The sequence below is a fragment of the Lagopus muta genome, chromosome 14, assembly GCF_023343835.1.
Source record: "Lagopus muta isolate bLagMut1 chromosome 14, bLagMut1 primary, whole genome shotgun sequence".
In the NCBI taxonomy this organism is placed as follows: domain Eukaryota; kingdom Metazoa; phylum Chordata; class Aves; order Galliformes; family Phasianidae; genus Lagopus; species Lagopus muta.
The window spans coordinates 4,888,084-4,904,412 of record NC_064446.1 but is presented as its reverse complement, the minus strand read 5'-3'; the positions used below and the strand labels follow the sequence as shown (position 1 = coordinate 4,904,412).

At 37.3% G+C, this 16,329-nt stretch overlaps 1 protein-coding gene across 9 annotated transcripts in view; it reads left to right on the top strand.

Annotated features, from left to right (window-relative positions):
• TENM2 (teneurin transmembrane protein 2) overlaps positions 1 to 16,329 on the top strand; it is a 1,003,091-nt gene that overhangs the window by 699,528 nt on the left and 287,234 nt on the right. For 5 of the 9 annotated variants that reach the window (XM_048960703.1, XM_048960704.1, XM_048960706.1 and 2 more), the window contains one exon: positions 15,819 to 15,902. The exons of the other annotated variants lie outside the window; for them this stretch is intronic. In XM_048960703.1, the coding sequence (XP_048816660.1) occupies positions 15,819 to 15,902 (84 nt within the window). The remainder of the gene's footprint in view (positions 1 to 15,818; positions 15,903 to 16,329) is intronic. 9 annotated transcript variants of the gene reach the window in all.

Genomic DNA, 16,329 nt, shown 5'->3' with positions numbered 1-16,329 from the left:
GTATCATTGCAAAGTTGCACTGAGTTGTCTGTCAGAAGGGACAGCCTATGTTTGTTTCCAGTCTATCTGCCTAGCTTATATCCATCCTGCAAAAGAATTTTGAGATTTCTTGATCTAAATTTATTTTCCTGAAAGCAACAAAGAAATAGGGTGTGTTTTCTAGCTCAATGGAGTAATATTCTTTTAAAGGATGCAGAATTACCTCTCTGCTGGTTTCTCTTCCCATCTCTTCCTTATCCTTCTTTTCCTGAATATCTTATAGATGAGAAAAAGTTGTCTGTAATATTTCTTTCTGCTACACAGCAGTACTGATCTTAGATATAGGTCTCCTCGACTGCACAATTACAGTAAACTTTGGTTCAAGAGCCAGGTGGGTACATTCATCTTTCTACTGAATTAAATGACAGAATTTTTACTTCAGCAGATAAGAATTTCTCTTTAGGCAGTTAGGTGGCTTAGCAGAGTCCTGTTCTGTTTCCCAGTGCTTCAACATAGTTCCTAGTGGGCAAACTCTGAGCTGCTTCTGAGGGCAGGCAGTGTGGTTATAGTGGAAATGCAGGAGTGTGCAGTAGGGAGCGATGGAACTGCCTGGCAATGGACTGTATGAGTTGAGGGTACTCTTCATGATTAGTGTGGCACAGAAGGCAGTTGAAGGCTGAGATAGCTGGTGCCTGAGCTGTTCGGTAGCTCTGTCACACATACGGGTAAGGGCATGTACCAGAAGGGTTACTTCTGTTATAAAGGTAGAGATGGAGCTTCAAGGTGGCTTTGCTAGTGATTGGAGTCATGAGTGAGGTGGCGCTCGTTCTCCCTAAGATAGTGTCTTTCAAATCTTATGTGAACAGTTTTCTCCAATGAAGCAAAACTGTCTATTTGTAAAAGCTCAGTGCAACCCCTCCTGCTGAGTACATGAGCACCGTCTGTGGAGCACAGGACTGCTTGGGAGATTGCTTGTGTGTGGGGCTGGCCAAAGAAGTGTGCTGCCTGTGGGTCAGCTCTCCTAACAGGTGATGTTCTAACTGAAGCAAACCACTGTAGTTAAAGGTTCATCTGTATTTGGGTGAGCAAACTGCAACCAAGACTTAAGAGAAGCATCTCTTTTTTTCCTTTTTTTAAGTACACAAATTTACACCTCGAGAAATAAGAGATGTTTGTTTTAAGTGAAAACGAGCCATTGTCTCTGGTTTTGTTTCTGACTTGGTAAAGGAGTGAGAAATGTTAAGAAATAATGAATAAAATAGTTCAGCACAGATGTATCTCCAAATAAGCATTAATAAAACAGCGTAAGACAAATCAGTTTTTATAGAGACAGAGTATTTCATTGGGATACAAACATCAATCTGTAGCCATATCAAACTTCAGTTATTTCGAGCTCTTGATTAAAATTTCAGCATCTGATTCTAATTCTAATTACATGATGTTTTGGAGGTAAATGAGGAGCTTTAGTACTGAAATATTTTAGTGCCAGATTTAATGGCAGGTATTGGTAGTTTGACTTTGGTTCCAGTAAGGTATGAGCTGCGTAGCAACCAGCAGGGCTGACTGCACTGAGATGTTAGAGTGGGGAGGAGGACTTGAGATTGACTCATCTGAGAGTAGCAGTTCTGGAATGACACGCTTAATCCCCATGAATAGGGGACTTGGCAGTGCCGTTTACATATTCCCTCCTAGTAATCTGAAAAGTAGCCATGACATTGGCTCCAGAGGGAGTTGCTTGGCAGCTTTCCCTGTGTGTATGTGAGAGAGAGAAGAGGGAAGGTGCTGTAATTAGTGACAATAGAATCCGGAGAGGGAGTACAGAGGAAAAAGCTGAATTTTATTAAATTGAATGTTTTCATCAGTATCTTAGCAAAAAAATAAATGTAACACCAAATTGATTACGAAAAATATTTGTTCTGCAATACTCTTGGTGTGTAAATACTACCAATGGCAGTAGTTTACAATTCTTTGTTGTACGTAAACATTTTTATGACGTGAAGTTGTAAATGGTGTTTGGATGGTATAGTTTCTGTTCACATGAGTTTTCTATTTGATACCTTTTTCTTCTCCTTTGAAAAAGAGAAAATAAGCTTAAGGTTCCTTTGAGTCTCTTTGGCTTTTCAGGATGCATACAGCAGACAGTTGCTATACATATTAGATGTGTAAGAGTTGAAGTTTTATTTTGCTTTTTTTTGTTCCTTCCTCTTTAGGCTTTTTAAATAGTACGTATGTGTTTGTAAGTAATGCTTTCCCTTACAGAAGTCCTAAATATAGTGCAAGTCATGACAGAAACTGGCAGTGCTTTTCATGGTAGAAAAACAGAAATGGCTCATAAGCTAATTTCACATTAAGAATATATTTGAGAGCTACTGTAGTTACTGGTAGTGATGTTATTGCATGTATATTCAAGTATTGTACTTCTTATTTCTGATTTTTAAATAGAGTTCATTGTGTTAAAGTAATATCTGCACGGCAGGCTATGTATTTCATGATTATTATTTTGCTTCCCAGCTATATTATGTTCCCCAAAGGCATGCTGTGCTAACCTAGAAGTTCACTGTTTATGTCTTGTTGTTTCTGAATAACTAGATGAACTAATAATAACCTGAAAGTATATCAAAAGTGCACTTAGCATGAGGAAGGTAATGATGTCTTTATATTTTACTTGAAAAATTTAATCTGAATTAAGGAAGTAGGAGCTAGAATGTATTATTGCAGGAGTTAATGTGAGCTGCTAGTGTGCAGACCGGGTGTACAGCACAGCAGGAGAAAGGTGCTTTGCATCTGCTAGTTGTCTTCCCAGTGCAATAAAGAAGTGCAGCTCTCATCCTTCTAGGAAAGTGTGTCAAGTCTTCATCTTTGAAAATAGATCTCCAATGAGATTTCTGTAAGTGAAAAATAAATGGGATCAAGTTACTAATTTTCTCTGTGTACTGAAGTGAGACAGCATTATTTGCATGGCACTGACTTGTGAATGGAGACTAACACTATTTTGCATGTCCAGATGTTATTGGATAGCATAAATGAGGAAGTAAGTTATTTAGCATAAGCAGTAAACCCCATTGAGTGTTGAAAGTGTAGAATAAGCTTTGGAGTAGCATGGCTTGTAATTGCATAGCATTGCTTATTTGTATGCAAAAACGGGCTTACTTCTAAGGCAATCCTGTAGTCATTACTTGTGAGGAGGAACATAATGTACGTGGAGTATCAGTGTATCTCAGTTTCTTTTGTATCTTGTGTCATTTTCCATCCAGACTCAAGGTATTACATTACCATCAAAAGAGACTCCCCAAAATTGTAACAAGTGTTGTCAGTACAAAATAGAAAGTCCTTAATACAGTTCTCTGAAAGTACTGACAAATGTGGTGAAAGAAAGCAAGCTTTTTATTAGCAAATTCCTGAAGTGGTGGCTTTTTCTGGCTTCCTGAAGTATGCATTCCTCTTTACATGATCTATTCATTAACTGTTTAAAATAATGTGGTACATCATCTGTTTCCCTGTCACTTCAAGATAAGCTGAAGGATGTGAGGGAGGGGGGTTCCTTTTTTCTACAGCTTCTCATGCAAGTCATATTTTTCCTCATGTTTTTCTGATTTTTTTTTTTCTTCTTTTCACTTGAAGACCTAAATGGTAACAAGTGTCATAAATAGTATTTGTATCATGATGTACTACTGATAGAGTGTTTTGAAATGTAGTGTGATTGAAACATACACCTAATTCCTTCTCCTTTTCTTTGGTCTGGTTGATTTTCTTGACTGAGTAATTTATGAAAGAGTTATGGTCATTTTATTTATTTATTTATTTATTTAACCTAAATAGTACAGTCTGTTCAGATAGCCAACTCTGACGTTTGTAGCCCTTATGAAGAGAAACACTAAGTAGTATCGTGCAGGAATGAATTGCTCGTTGTCTCTTGGGGCAGGCTTCTTTTCAGTGTCTTTTCATGGTGGTGGTTAAAGTACTATAGAACCTACCATCTGGCACATCAGGTTGAAATGCTTTCTCAGTGTACCACATACCTTTGTACACTGTCCCTTTTAGCTAAAGAAAGAAATTGAATTTGGTTCTTAATTCACTTGCAGCAAATCTGTGTTGGCTGTTCCGTATCTACTTTTCTTACTTTCACAAAATTCGTGTTTAGCAATTGCCTCCATGTCACTTTATATCAGTTAAGCTGACAGATCTATTAATTTCCTCTTCTTTCCCTATCCCTCATTTTGTAAAGGCAGATATTGCTTTCTGTTCCTCTGGGACACTTCATCCTCTGAATGTTCGGAGATGGCCACTAATTGGTTAGATTTTGATCAAGCATTTGGTTGAAAACTGCACGGTCAATTTTGTTATTCTTAATATTAATATCTGACACCAAAATATGCTATAACCTACCAAAACATTTCTGAAATGCTACTGCGTGCAATATATAATTAAATTATAATAAGTTTTAAATACAATGTATTGACTTTTTGCAGTAAAAAGCTGAACCAGTGTTTAACAACTTTCTGTTTTTTGTCTTAGAAATGCAATTTCTTTCCTCCATCACAATTTCTCTCTTATTTTGCATTTCTAACGATCAGCGGAGAAAGCAGGAGTTAATAACCTTACTCTGCTATTAACAGCAACAGCATTTTAAAAAAATAAAAATTGTAGCAATTTAATATCTAAGTTGTCAAAACTGAAAAGGGGTTCCAATAATTAAAGTTTACAACAAGCAGCATGAGTGTATGCCTTGCTCTATTATAGTAGCTGGCTTGATTTGGTGTATATGCAGCTACAACACTGAAAGTATTATTTTAAACATGCATTGCATGTATGGAATACTGTGCTGTCCACAGTTGTTTTGTCTGTACTTCCTGAGATCCACTGTATAAAGTAAAACATAACTTTAATTAAAGGCAAGAAACTTGAGAAATTATTTTAGGCTGGGTTGGGTGTTTTTTAATTGTTATTTTTTAAAGCCAAATGCAAAAGATGAACTCTCAGTCCACTCATTCTTAAATGAATAGAATGATAGAATAGAATAAATGAAAAATAAATAAATAAAAACAGTTAAGCATGCATTTCCCTCTTTGTGGGAATATTCTCATTCTCTGAAATGAGACTGCTTATGCTCTAAAACCTTTAGCAAGGCTGTTTAAAAGAGGAGTTTTGATCCCTTAGAACTACACAGTCCTGCTGACTCCACTCAGGCATACATACAATGTGCTGAATTTTGGTTAGGTTTTGAGAAGGTATTTTTATTACGTTCAGAATAATCACAGATTATCATCAGGCCTTTTCAGAAAAATATATACTGTTCTGTAGATCATTCTTCATAATATTTGCAAGGGAAATGTGTAAGCCACCTACTATCATTTTTAGCATCATTCACTATGAATGCTTTTCTATTAAGTTCTTAATAGAGTTTAAAAGTCTGTCAGTTTTTGGTAATTGATGTAACTGTATCATTTCATGTGTAAACTTACTAATCCAATCCCTATGCTTTCATTCTTCTGTAATAACTTAGCACAGTCTGAATATGTTAGTAATTTCCATGTGATTTTTCTCTGAATTGTTTCCTTCAATTTAGTCATTTCTAATAGTAGGAGTCTTGAAGTACTGGTGGCAAAGCAAAACTTGAATAGAATAAACAGATTCCCAAGCACGATAGGATTTCTGAAACAGTATTCTGAAATTTTCTGTTCTTAGCCTATTGCTCTTTTTTACATGATCTGAGTTTGTTTTGTCAGCCATGTGATCAACACCACATGAGGTCACACTGTAAGGTAAAGGACTGAACTGCCACGATTTGTAGCCAGTTTTAGCAAACAGCTGGCGATCTGTGGGGAATTATGGCTTAATATTAACCACTGAATTATATGAGATAGGTAAGAAATCTTAGCACTGATTTGAGAAGGTATATGTCACGCTAAGAAGGAGAAATTTCCTCATGTTTAAATGTACAAGGGTGCATAGAGAGTAAGGCTTTAATGTATTGTTTTTTTTCCCGTTGCTGCTACATGTTCCTGTAGGTAGGAGCAACAGCTCACCATCATGACGAATTTTCCGGTACATTGAGAAGCATTAAGCAGCAGAAGAGCTCATAGATTCATTTTATACCACTCGTGTCCTGCATAGCACCGGGTAACACCGATGGTGCAGGCAGGAGAGCAGTCTGGTAAATACACCGTCCGGGCCCTAGGTGACTCTCTGGAAGTACTCCCAGAGATGCGTGCAGACAGCATCACCGTTAGAATCATCTGGGTCATTTTTCCTGTTTCTCAATCTGAGCTGTAGCATATTCTTACTTAAACATTCTCATTTCCATCAATTTGTGATTCATAATTTTATCTCATGTTCCTAGCCAGAGCCTTGTTTTCTATAATGATTTTGTTATAGCATGGCTAATTGCCTAGAAAGAGATTCTTTCATTTGTCTCTCTGTCTCATTTATGTCAGGGAAATATAAAAGACATTGTCAGGAAACTGCATGGCTCAAAAAAGGTCTTCACTCTCATAAAGCAGGTGTGATGTCTTGTATTTTAGTTTGAACCATCAGGAATTCTTACAGGCCAGGCAAGAGGCTCCTGGGTGAAAGAAGAGCACTGTTCTTGCTCTAGGATTTCAATCCCAGAAGATAACATTTGAAGGGGGGTACAATTCACAGTGGTACAGAAATGACCACAAAGTTGTATAGATTTCTGTAAATCCTGTTACATTTTCATGACTGGGACTGATGTTCAGGGGAGGAGTAACTGGTCAAGCCTACTGAATTTGAGAAAACAGTATCACTTGGAAGAGCTCAAATGTCATTCTAAGGAAATAAACAGGAAGATGTGCTACAGAGAAGCAATATAGAATTAACATTGGCTAAAAGGATATAAATGTAATTAGTGAAACACATTTTCGTGACTAGTAAAATTAGCACCCATTTATACATGTTACATACTTGAACCCTTGTTGACACCTGAGTCTGGGAAAATATATCTGCTAATCAAAACATGTAATTATATCCTGTGAAGCTGAAGTAACACACTGAATCTTTGCACTTCGTGGTGTTAATGATTTGGGATACTCATTTCACCTGATCACCTCAGTTTGTCCTTCCTTGATACATTTCTGTTCCCTAAAATAGTAAGGTCAGAACCGTGCTAAAGCGATTAAATGTTAGATGTGTGGAAGAGTGAACATCACACGGATTATTGCATGGTATTGATATCATTGCAGATGAAGGTGATCTTATCAGTATGAGTATCTCTGGTTGTAAAATAAGTAAAGCAGAATAAATTAAATATTAACTTGCTGGAGAATCACAATTCCTGCAGACCTTTAGTGTAGTTAGGGAGATGGTAACTCACCATTTCCCACTGGCATGACCTGTAGCAGTTGCTGTGAGAGCTGATATCTCCCTTTAATTGAAGACAATGGTGGTCTAACAGACACATGCAAAAACAGAAGAAAAGTGTGGGGAGGAGGAAAGAAATAGGAATGTAGTATTGGGTATTATACAGGAGATTGTTGTATGAAAATGCATTCAGTGAACTAACGCAGTTACATTAATAAAGTTAGTGTTAAGATGATTCTTCGAAAGATGGAAATGAGCAGAAAATTCTCTACTTCTAATATATGAAAGCAAATTATCTCAGTGTCTTGTAGTTTCATGTAAGAGAGACTGTGGCAGTATTTACCTACTGTATTTGCTGCATGCAGTGCAGGTACTGTCCTGAATTTCCCACTTAGATCTATTCATGTCCTGTTTTTGGGTGTGCACTCATGAAACATCATAGATGATCTGTGAAGATGTACGACTGAAGTTTTGAAAATAATATTAGAAAATCTTTGCCTTTAATTAAAATAACATCATCTAAAATGTGTAAAGGAATAAAACTGATATGATAATATATATAGCACTGAATCTGTACATACAGATAGGTATTCTGGCACGTGAATGTTCTGTTGCTGTTATTTACTGGAACTGCAGTAAGTGTTGTCTCTGTACACTCTCGTTACGACGAGCTGTTTGGTAAATCCCATGTGAAGTTGGTCGCAATTATCTACTGAAAAAGTCAGAGTTCTGTTTCAATATCAAGAGGTCACTTTTCCATTTCATGACGAAGTACAAAGGATTTGGGGGTATGAATTTGCAAAGTTGTGTTCCCTTACACACTTCTTACCCTCAACTGATGATGTGTTGTGGAATCTGAATTGAGCGTGTATTTACTATGTGCACTTCCTCAGACAGTTATAAACCAGGAGCAAAACAAATGAAAGTCAGTGAAAAGCAGTGGAAGCTGGATCTGCAGTGTTCTGACGTAGAGGAGGCGGTGTGCTCAGCCGCAGGTGCTCTCGTTGTTGCCTGGATTTGACAACTCTTTCCTTACCTTCGTGCTGCAAGGGGTTCTTCACGTCTAGAAGCATTTAAACCTAATGTTTTCTCTGTTCACTTTATTGATTTATATTATTTGGTTCAGTCCAGAATTTTTTTCAGTGAGGTTTATTTACACAGAATTTCTAGGATTAAAAGAAGGGAGTGAAATAACAACAGGTTTAGCCTGCACTGTTTTGCTCCCAGTTTGTGCTTGATGATGCAGTTTTATAACTGAAGCACTTGATTTCCTTACCAGTCTGTAGAGACTGAGTAGATGCCTTTGAATGCCTTCTGGAGGAACACCAGTTTGTCTTCAGTTCATTCACTTAAGCTAGGTAGACAAATTTCTCTCTGCACGTGTCCCTGGCATGCCTGTTTCTCTCCACTGAGTAGAAAAAGTAGCTGCTTTCAGGTGTCTGCTCTCTCTAGGATTGGGGCACGCTGTATCTCAGTTAAGTACATGAGGCCTGTAATTTTGTTTTAGTGCGTGCTGGAGATGTTGACCAGCCTGGAACAGTTCTGAAAGGTTTTGTCAGCTTGTGGTTTGTGAGCTTGTAAAGGTAAGAGGGAAAGGTCGTTAAGATAAACCTTGAACTCTGTTTTTGAAAAGGTTGTTTAAATGTTGCAGTTCTTACTTGCATTGCTCAGAAGTAATATGTTTCACCTTGTATCTTTTGTGAAATGTCAGTGTTGTTAAAGACTGGGTAAAATGTAGAGAACAGTAACCAACTATGATTCACTGGCACACTTGCTATCTCACCTACTTCAGTGTCTTTTCAGGCATATGGACTCTTTGTCCAATGTTTCCTGCAGATTTTGAGTTTATTGCTTTGTTATTACCAGCATGGCACGTGCAGTGGGCAGGCAGTACGATAACTATGTAGCATTTGTTTTGATAATTTTGCATGAGGAAATCTGCCTGTGAACCTGCAGTGGTTTTTCTGTGAACATGTGGTAAATTTGACCCAGTGAAAAAGGACAACAGGCAAAAGCTTAAAAAAAATGCAATTTGTCACTGACTTGTTCTTGATTCTATTGTTTTTGTTGTTGCTTTTTTTTTTTTTTTCAGTGTCTTTCATATTCTTTATGTCCTACTAATCAGTAAAACTGAAGTATTAATAGTTTCTTCGAGTTGACCAGATGTACTGACAAGGGTTGGTCCTGTTTTGTTATAATGACCATCTGAATTTTTCAGGAGGGTCAGCCACCATCAGTTCGTACCATCGGGTTGTCAGACTTTGGGGAGCAGCCTGTTTGTTGCATTGTGAACTCTGAACATCATCTGCATGGAGTTTGCAAGTTTCAAATTCTCAGTGCAGCTACGTGATTCAGCACAGTGCACACATTGGCTTTTAAAATAGCAAAAAGATTATGTTCATGCTGCTATTCCAGTAGCAATCTTTTTATTTCTTTGGAACTGAGAATTCTCTCATGAGCTTCATGACTTCCTTAAGGATCGTAATCTGGAAATAGCTGCCTAAAGAGAGAGTTGGGGTGTGTTGAAAGGTTGAGCGGTTCTTTGTGTATGTACTTCCAATTTCACCTTGGTCTTTCACAAAACCTGTCTACAGTGCTATGAAATATCAGGCCAGTTTTTCCGATGTGTTTATTGATATGTTTATATGCTGTGGTCCTGTCTCTGACTTATTTTGCACCTTTGCTATCACCCCAGTGTTGTTTCTAACCTCTGGTGCTAGGGGAGGCAGCCTGATATCTCCAATTTGTATCCTAAGGATTTTTCTCTTAGTTTTGAGACTACCCTGTTCCATTTATTGCTTTTCACCTTTCTTCTATGTAATAAATGTGATACATCACAGTTGAAAATTTTGTCGTAAGTTCTTTTTTCAAATGCTGTCTTCTGTATAGCTTCAACTGGTGCAGGAAGTGTTTGTTGTTTCTAAAATTCATATCACCACTTGCTTTTTTTCCTTGCTTTATTTTCTACATTCTGTTCTCCTTAAAGCAGAACTGCTTTTGAGGTCTCTTCTTCTATACCACACGAGGCCATGTATAGGATCAAATGTCACACTTCTTGATCAACTGAAGGATTTGGAAGTAGGCTATGTACTGCCTAATGAATAAAGGGTTAGGGTTATAAATATAATGTATGCAAATAGTGATGTAGGCTGTCATCATTTGGAGTGTAGGTGTGTGTAACAGAGGCCAGAATTTCATCTGGAATGTTTTGGGGGGGATTTGGCAATTCTGTGCAATAGCACTGTTTTCTTCTATGGTTTAGATGACTTCTATCTACTCACTAGAGGCTGTTTGAGGATAAATTGACAACCTGCACTCTATCTTTTTACTCAATCACTTCTATGTGCAGAGTGCCAGTAGTATTTTCAGAATAGCACTTATGATAAGGGAAAAAGTAGACATAAATGGCCTGCTGGGAATCTATTGATACTCCTTGTTCTGTTGATCTGAAGCCTTGCCAACACAGCAGCTCGACTGCCCGCTCAGTGAACAGGTAGAGCTAATCAGAGCATTGCTCTTCCTCGGAGATAAAAATAAGAGTTGATGACTTGAGGGTAGAATGAACAGGAGCTAAGACATCTTGTCATTACTGAATCTTGTTCTCACAGCTGTCTTAACAGAATGCATTTGATAAACTGTGATTGACAAAATATTTGAAAACTGCAGCTTCAAACTGAATTCGTGGAGCATGTGAAAGCAGATAGGCTAAGCAGCAATAGCCTCATGAGCACACGGAGCTGACAACATGCACATAACTTTGGATTTAAAAAAAGAGATTTGTAGGGAAGCCTGGAATGTCCTAATATGATCAGAAAGATCATGACAGAAATCAAGCTTTCATTTGAAGCTTGGTTTTTATGAAAACCTGTTTTTAAGACAAACTTAGTGTAATTTAATTAGTGCTGGAGAAGGGTTAAAAAAAATTGGATACTAACTGCTCTGAACTTCTAGATCTTTAATTGTCTCCATAAAACATTGTTTGTTAATTACACAAGGTTACGGAAATTAATGATGCTAACTGTGTACAAATATTGGGATGATTTTCAAAGGCTATCTCTAAATTTGGTTGCAGAAATAAGCTCTACAGAATGCCTCTTGTGTTCCCAACAGCAGAATGCTGTGGTGGCAAGGAGGAGAGTGCAGCAGCTCTTTTGCTTTGTAAGTGCTGCCATTGGACTGCTGTACCAGCTGATGCATTTGCTGGTGTTCATGCTACCTCACATCTGCATTTAAATTCCTGTGAAGGAAAGGTAAGGGGGGAAAACAAATTATGCTTATTTGCTGTTCAAGTAAGTTCTGGTTAGAAGTAAGATTTTGAGAGAGAGAACATTGAGGTAAAAATGCTTCTGTATTCTGTACAAAGCGTTTGCATGTCCATTCGGTCTCCATCAGACTTCAAAGGGACATATTCTCAAGATTTTAATGAAAACACAGATCAAGTGGGAATAACTAAAAATACACTGAAAATGAGAAGGAAAGTAGGTCTTTCACCACATGAATCGCTTTTTTTGTTGTTTAAATAGAATATATATTGCAGTGTTTTTCATATCATAAATATTCTTCTGGTACATGCAGAAAGAATTTTCTATGTTTATTTACTCTAAAATGTTCTCCCTTTCGAGTCATTCTGTTTGAAGCTTTCTAACAGCACACAGCATGCACTTGCAATGTGTTTATGTCTGTCTGTCTTCTCCAGGCAGTTATTCTGGCTCTTAAATAGTCTGCTTGGTTTGTACAGACTGGGCCGAGTCCATAAGGCTGGATTCTGTCTGTCAGTAAGTGGATGAGTATATCTGCTACCGGCACACGTTTGTATGCAGGAGGAAGCAGACACTATGATGTGTAAGATGAACAGAAGTTGTTGCATAGATGAGCTGAATGGGTTTGTTCTTTTGAGTGTGTTGCTGTCTCCCTCTGCACTTAGTTTTTCCTTCATCCAGCAAACTGCATCTTGGCGTTTTGTAAATGAGCTGAAGAAAGGAAGACGTGCAGTGAACTGACAGATGTTTGTATGCCAGGGGTTATCTAGGGTAGTGAAGACAAAGACTGTGCATTTTCATGAAGACTCGAGATGCTGAGTGACTGGGAGGAGCAGGTGAAATCCATAATTGATGATTGATGAGGAAATGTGTTGGGCTCTCAACTGTCCTTATTCAGGAAAGCTGTGTCAGCACAACCACAATCCTGAATAGCCATTCAGTATTACAGTAATGCCAGCTATTCCCTTCCTACAACGTGGAAGGGAACAGGAAGGAATGGGACAGGGAACAGGAAATTTATGTAAAGAACAAAACACTTTCTTCTTGCTGGTGCCACGGCGTGGTGTATGGTGGTAGGGAAGGAATGGAAGTGAGAAGAGCTGTTGCAGCTTTTCCTTGTCAGCATTTATGTGGAACTTCAAGGTGTTCTGCAGGTCTTGTCCAAGTGCCTGGGCTGGTGGAAGGTTGTTGGGATGTGAGGGAAACGAAGTGAGTGTTAAATAGTAATGGAACGGTGAAAGCGGAGGGTTGGTTTCTGTCAAGGACGATGTGAGAAGAAAATGAATCTGTTTGGGGAGCAAGGTGCTTGTCTGAGCGTTGTGTGTGTTTCAAAGGATGGATTTTGGTAGTACGGTATTTGTTCTCTCATTTTTTAAGAAGTGTCACTGTACTTTTTATTTGAAAGTAGCTCTATCAACACTCATTTTTAATTTAGGCTGAGATGTGATGCATTCATCTTGAAAATAATGTATGGAAAGAAGATTTCTTTGTGTAGGAGCAAAAGAAAAGGACATGGAGGATTTGCATTTTAGAGGACTGTGTAAGAAGAAAGCATAGTAAATTCACAGGGATTTTACTTCTTCCAGCTGTGAAATGTGGTATATGAGAGGGCATAAAATTAACTTAATGATCTAAAGATTTACTTACAAAAGTATTTCTTTTTTAACTTGACAAGACTGGGTATTGTAGGTCGTATCTATGCCTGATGACTGCAAAATCCATTACTATCCCTTTGAGATTTTTATTTTATTTTTTTAATAAAAGACTGTACTAAATCTGAATAATAGCCTAATAAATAGATTAGTTAGAACAATAGTCCTCTTGAGGATGTTGGATTCTGAGTGTAGCTGCTAGAGATAACCCTAAATGCAATTAGGTTTAACTCCCTGCGAGTGTCAGAGCACGGTAATCCCCATGGAGACTTCTCTTCAGATGACACAATTTTTAAAGTGACTCAACATTTAAGTAATTCTTCCCTTTGGGCACTGGCAGCAAACTTTTTTTTTTCTTTTTTCTTTTTTTTTTGAGAAACAGAGGTTGAAAATTTACTTTTGTGATGTTAGTTTTAGATGTTTCATATTAAAAAAAAGGATGGCTCAGCTGCCCTGGTGGGAACAGATGCCATCCTCATCAATGCTCTTTGCAATTGTAAGGAATAAATATCAAAAGGTGGCTACAGATAGGGAAAGAGAGAAAGTAACTGATGTAGTAACATACACAGGCTTCTGAAGGGTAGTGTAACAGCATGGCAGTCCACAAACCATTGGTGGATTATTTTTGTGTTATTCCTTCTTGAATCAAACCGAAATTCTTGAAACAAAAATCAGTACATCAAATATTGTACTGTTTGCATATTGAAGAGTAATACGACAGAAACTAGAACTAAAAACTGCAAGAGTCTAGTTGTATGTACCACAGAAGAGTGATGCTTACAGAATCAATTCTGTGCTTTATTTCTTGATATATTCTTACATGTATGTTTTTTGACATAAATATGACCAAATATATACAGAAAGTAAGGAAATAATTTTATCAACATTCAGCATTACATTTGGAGGGAAAAGATATGGTAAAACCAAGATGATGAATTTATATATTTTTTTATAGTTTTATAATTTCTGTTTTCTGTATAATTGCTTCTTTTGTCACTCTACTCCATATTTCATGCTTGTGAGTCGCTCGCATGTTGTTCATGGTATTATTTTTCAGTGGAGAGTTACTGAAAATCTGCTGTTTCACGTCCTCGCTGTTAAATCAAAAGTGTACCAGCAAAAGTAAAGATGATACAATTAGACAGGAGCCAAAACACCTGAAAATGACTTACAGTCACACCGCATCAAACTTTAATTTCATCAGGGGCAAGGAGACATTTAGCCAGTTTAGTAAATGGTATCTGGTTCTTATTCTTTGTGGAAGTGTAACTGTCTCTTAGCATTACTGTTTACCATGAAAGCCAGCAACGTAAATCTCAGAGCCAACTTTTCTGTCAGATTATTACTATTGCAGGCAGTTTAGGTCAGAAGCATTTGTGTTTCTCACAAATAGCAAATACGTTGTCTTACACCTTTTTCTATTTTGTAAAACATGCAATACGTTTGGTTTTGTGTCAACATTCTGCTTTTTTTTTTTTTCTTTTTTTGCTTCTGATAAATGACAGTGATATACACACAGCGTATTTTCAGTGTTGGTTCTGGTGATTTCTGGATGTGAGATTAAATTATTATCTTATTAAATCTTTGAGCATTTGGACCTGAGATGTATCCAGTTGAATCTTCTTCTAGTGAGGCCTTAAGCAGTGAGAAATGGGATCTGAATTAATTATTACGGTTCTTGTCTTTCTTGTTGGTGTCGTGTAGAAATGTGTCATTAGAAGTCATGTAAATGCATAAGAAAAAAGTTTTATGTTGGCTTACTGTCTCTGGGAACTCCTGGTTTTTACTGTGACATTGACTAATACCTTTCAATGATTTTTGTGCTTCTCAAATGGAAGGGGTCTCTATAATTACATTGTTTCCAAAATTCAGCTGTATTTAAACTAGATGTGAAAACAAAAAGCTTTGTTTTTTATTTTTAGCAACAAATAAGATGACTTAAAGCTAAAGTCATGTTGTTGTTTTTGAATGTGTTAAAAACTGGCTTCCTACAGCCAGAAAGTTTCATGATACACTGAAGAAGAACAGCTGCTGTCCTTGTAACACTGCATTTTCACTGGATATATTTGGTTGAGAAATAGCAGAATGAGCCCAGTTTTGTTGATAATCAATGCCGAAGCCCACATGATGCTGCAGTAAACATGTAAGAAGTGATTTCCAACAACTGAAAGTGTTTCCCAATTGTGTTGTAACAGTCTGCTTTTAGGTAACATGCTATTTTAGATAACATACTATGGTCTTAAATACATATCTTAAATACATACAGTACAACATGTTGGCAAAATTCTCACAGACTTCATGTTAACATACTTTATACAGATTTTTATGCACTGCCCGTTTTCATAGTTAATGATAGTGACAGTGGGCATATGTACCTCCTGAAAAGCAACCTTTCACCAGCAGTGCTGCTACTCAGTATGTCTCTGTAAGAGTCGTTACTAAAAAGATAAAATTCTCCATCTCCATCTTGCAAAAAAATGAGTGATTTCTTTTTATTTATTCAAAGACATTGGGTGGGAGGAGGTGAATCGTTCTATTTGGTATTACACCAAAACTGAATGGAATGGAGGGAGCCATCTCTAAAATGTATTTGTTTTATTTCATTTAGATTTTCACACACACCTTTCTGAGAAATTGAAAGACAGACAGACAAGCTGGCAGCAGCTGGCTGAGACAAAGAACTCTCTAATACGTAAGGTTTTTATCTTGCTTAAACTGTATTGCTTGTGAACTTAGATCCTGGTTTAGAATTTGTGGGGTTTGCAGATTACTCTAGTTCTTTTCACTGCTTTTTATGCATTGTGGGATTTCTCTGTTTTCTTCCTGGGTATTTATATTCTGTTGAATAAGTTTCAGCTCTACTTATTTCACTTTTTTTGCATATTACCTCTCACTGAACTAACTTGGGGCCTAGATTTGGCAATATTTTTACGAGGTCAATTATGTATGTTTTATCTCAGTGTTTAAAGCCTTCATGTGGTGGACATTGCTTCAGAGTTCCTTAAACTTGACTTTAATGGGAGTTTTAGTTATAGCTGTGTTCATTTCAATTTGGCTATTTTTGATCCAGGATTTACAGATTCAGGCAGTCACGCTTGGTGCGGCATTGACCTTTTGTT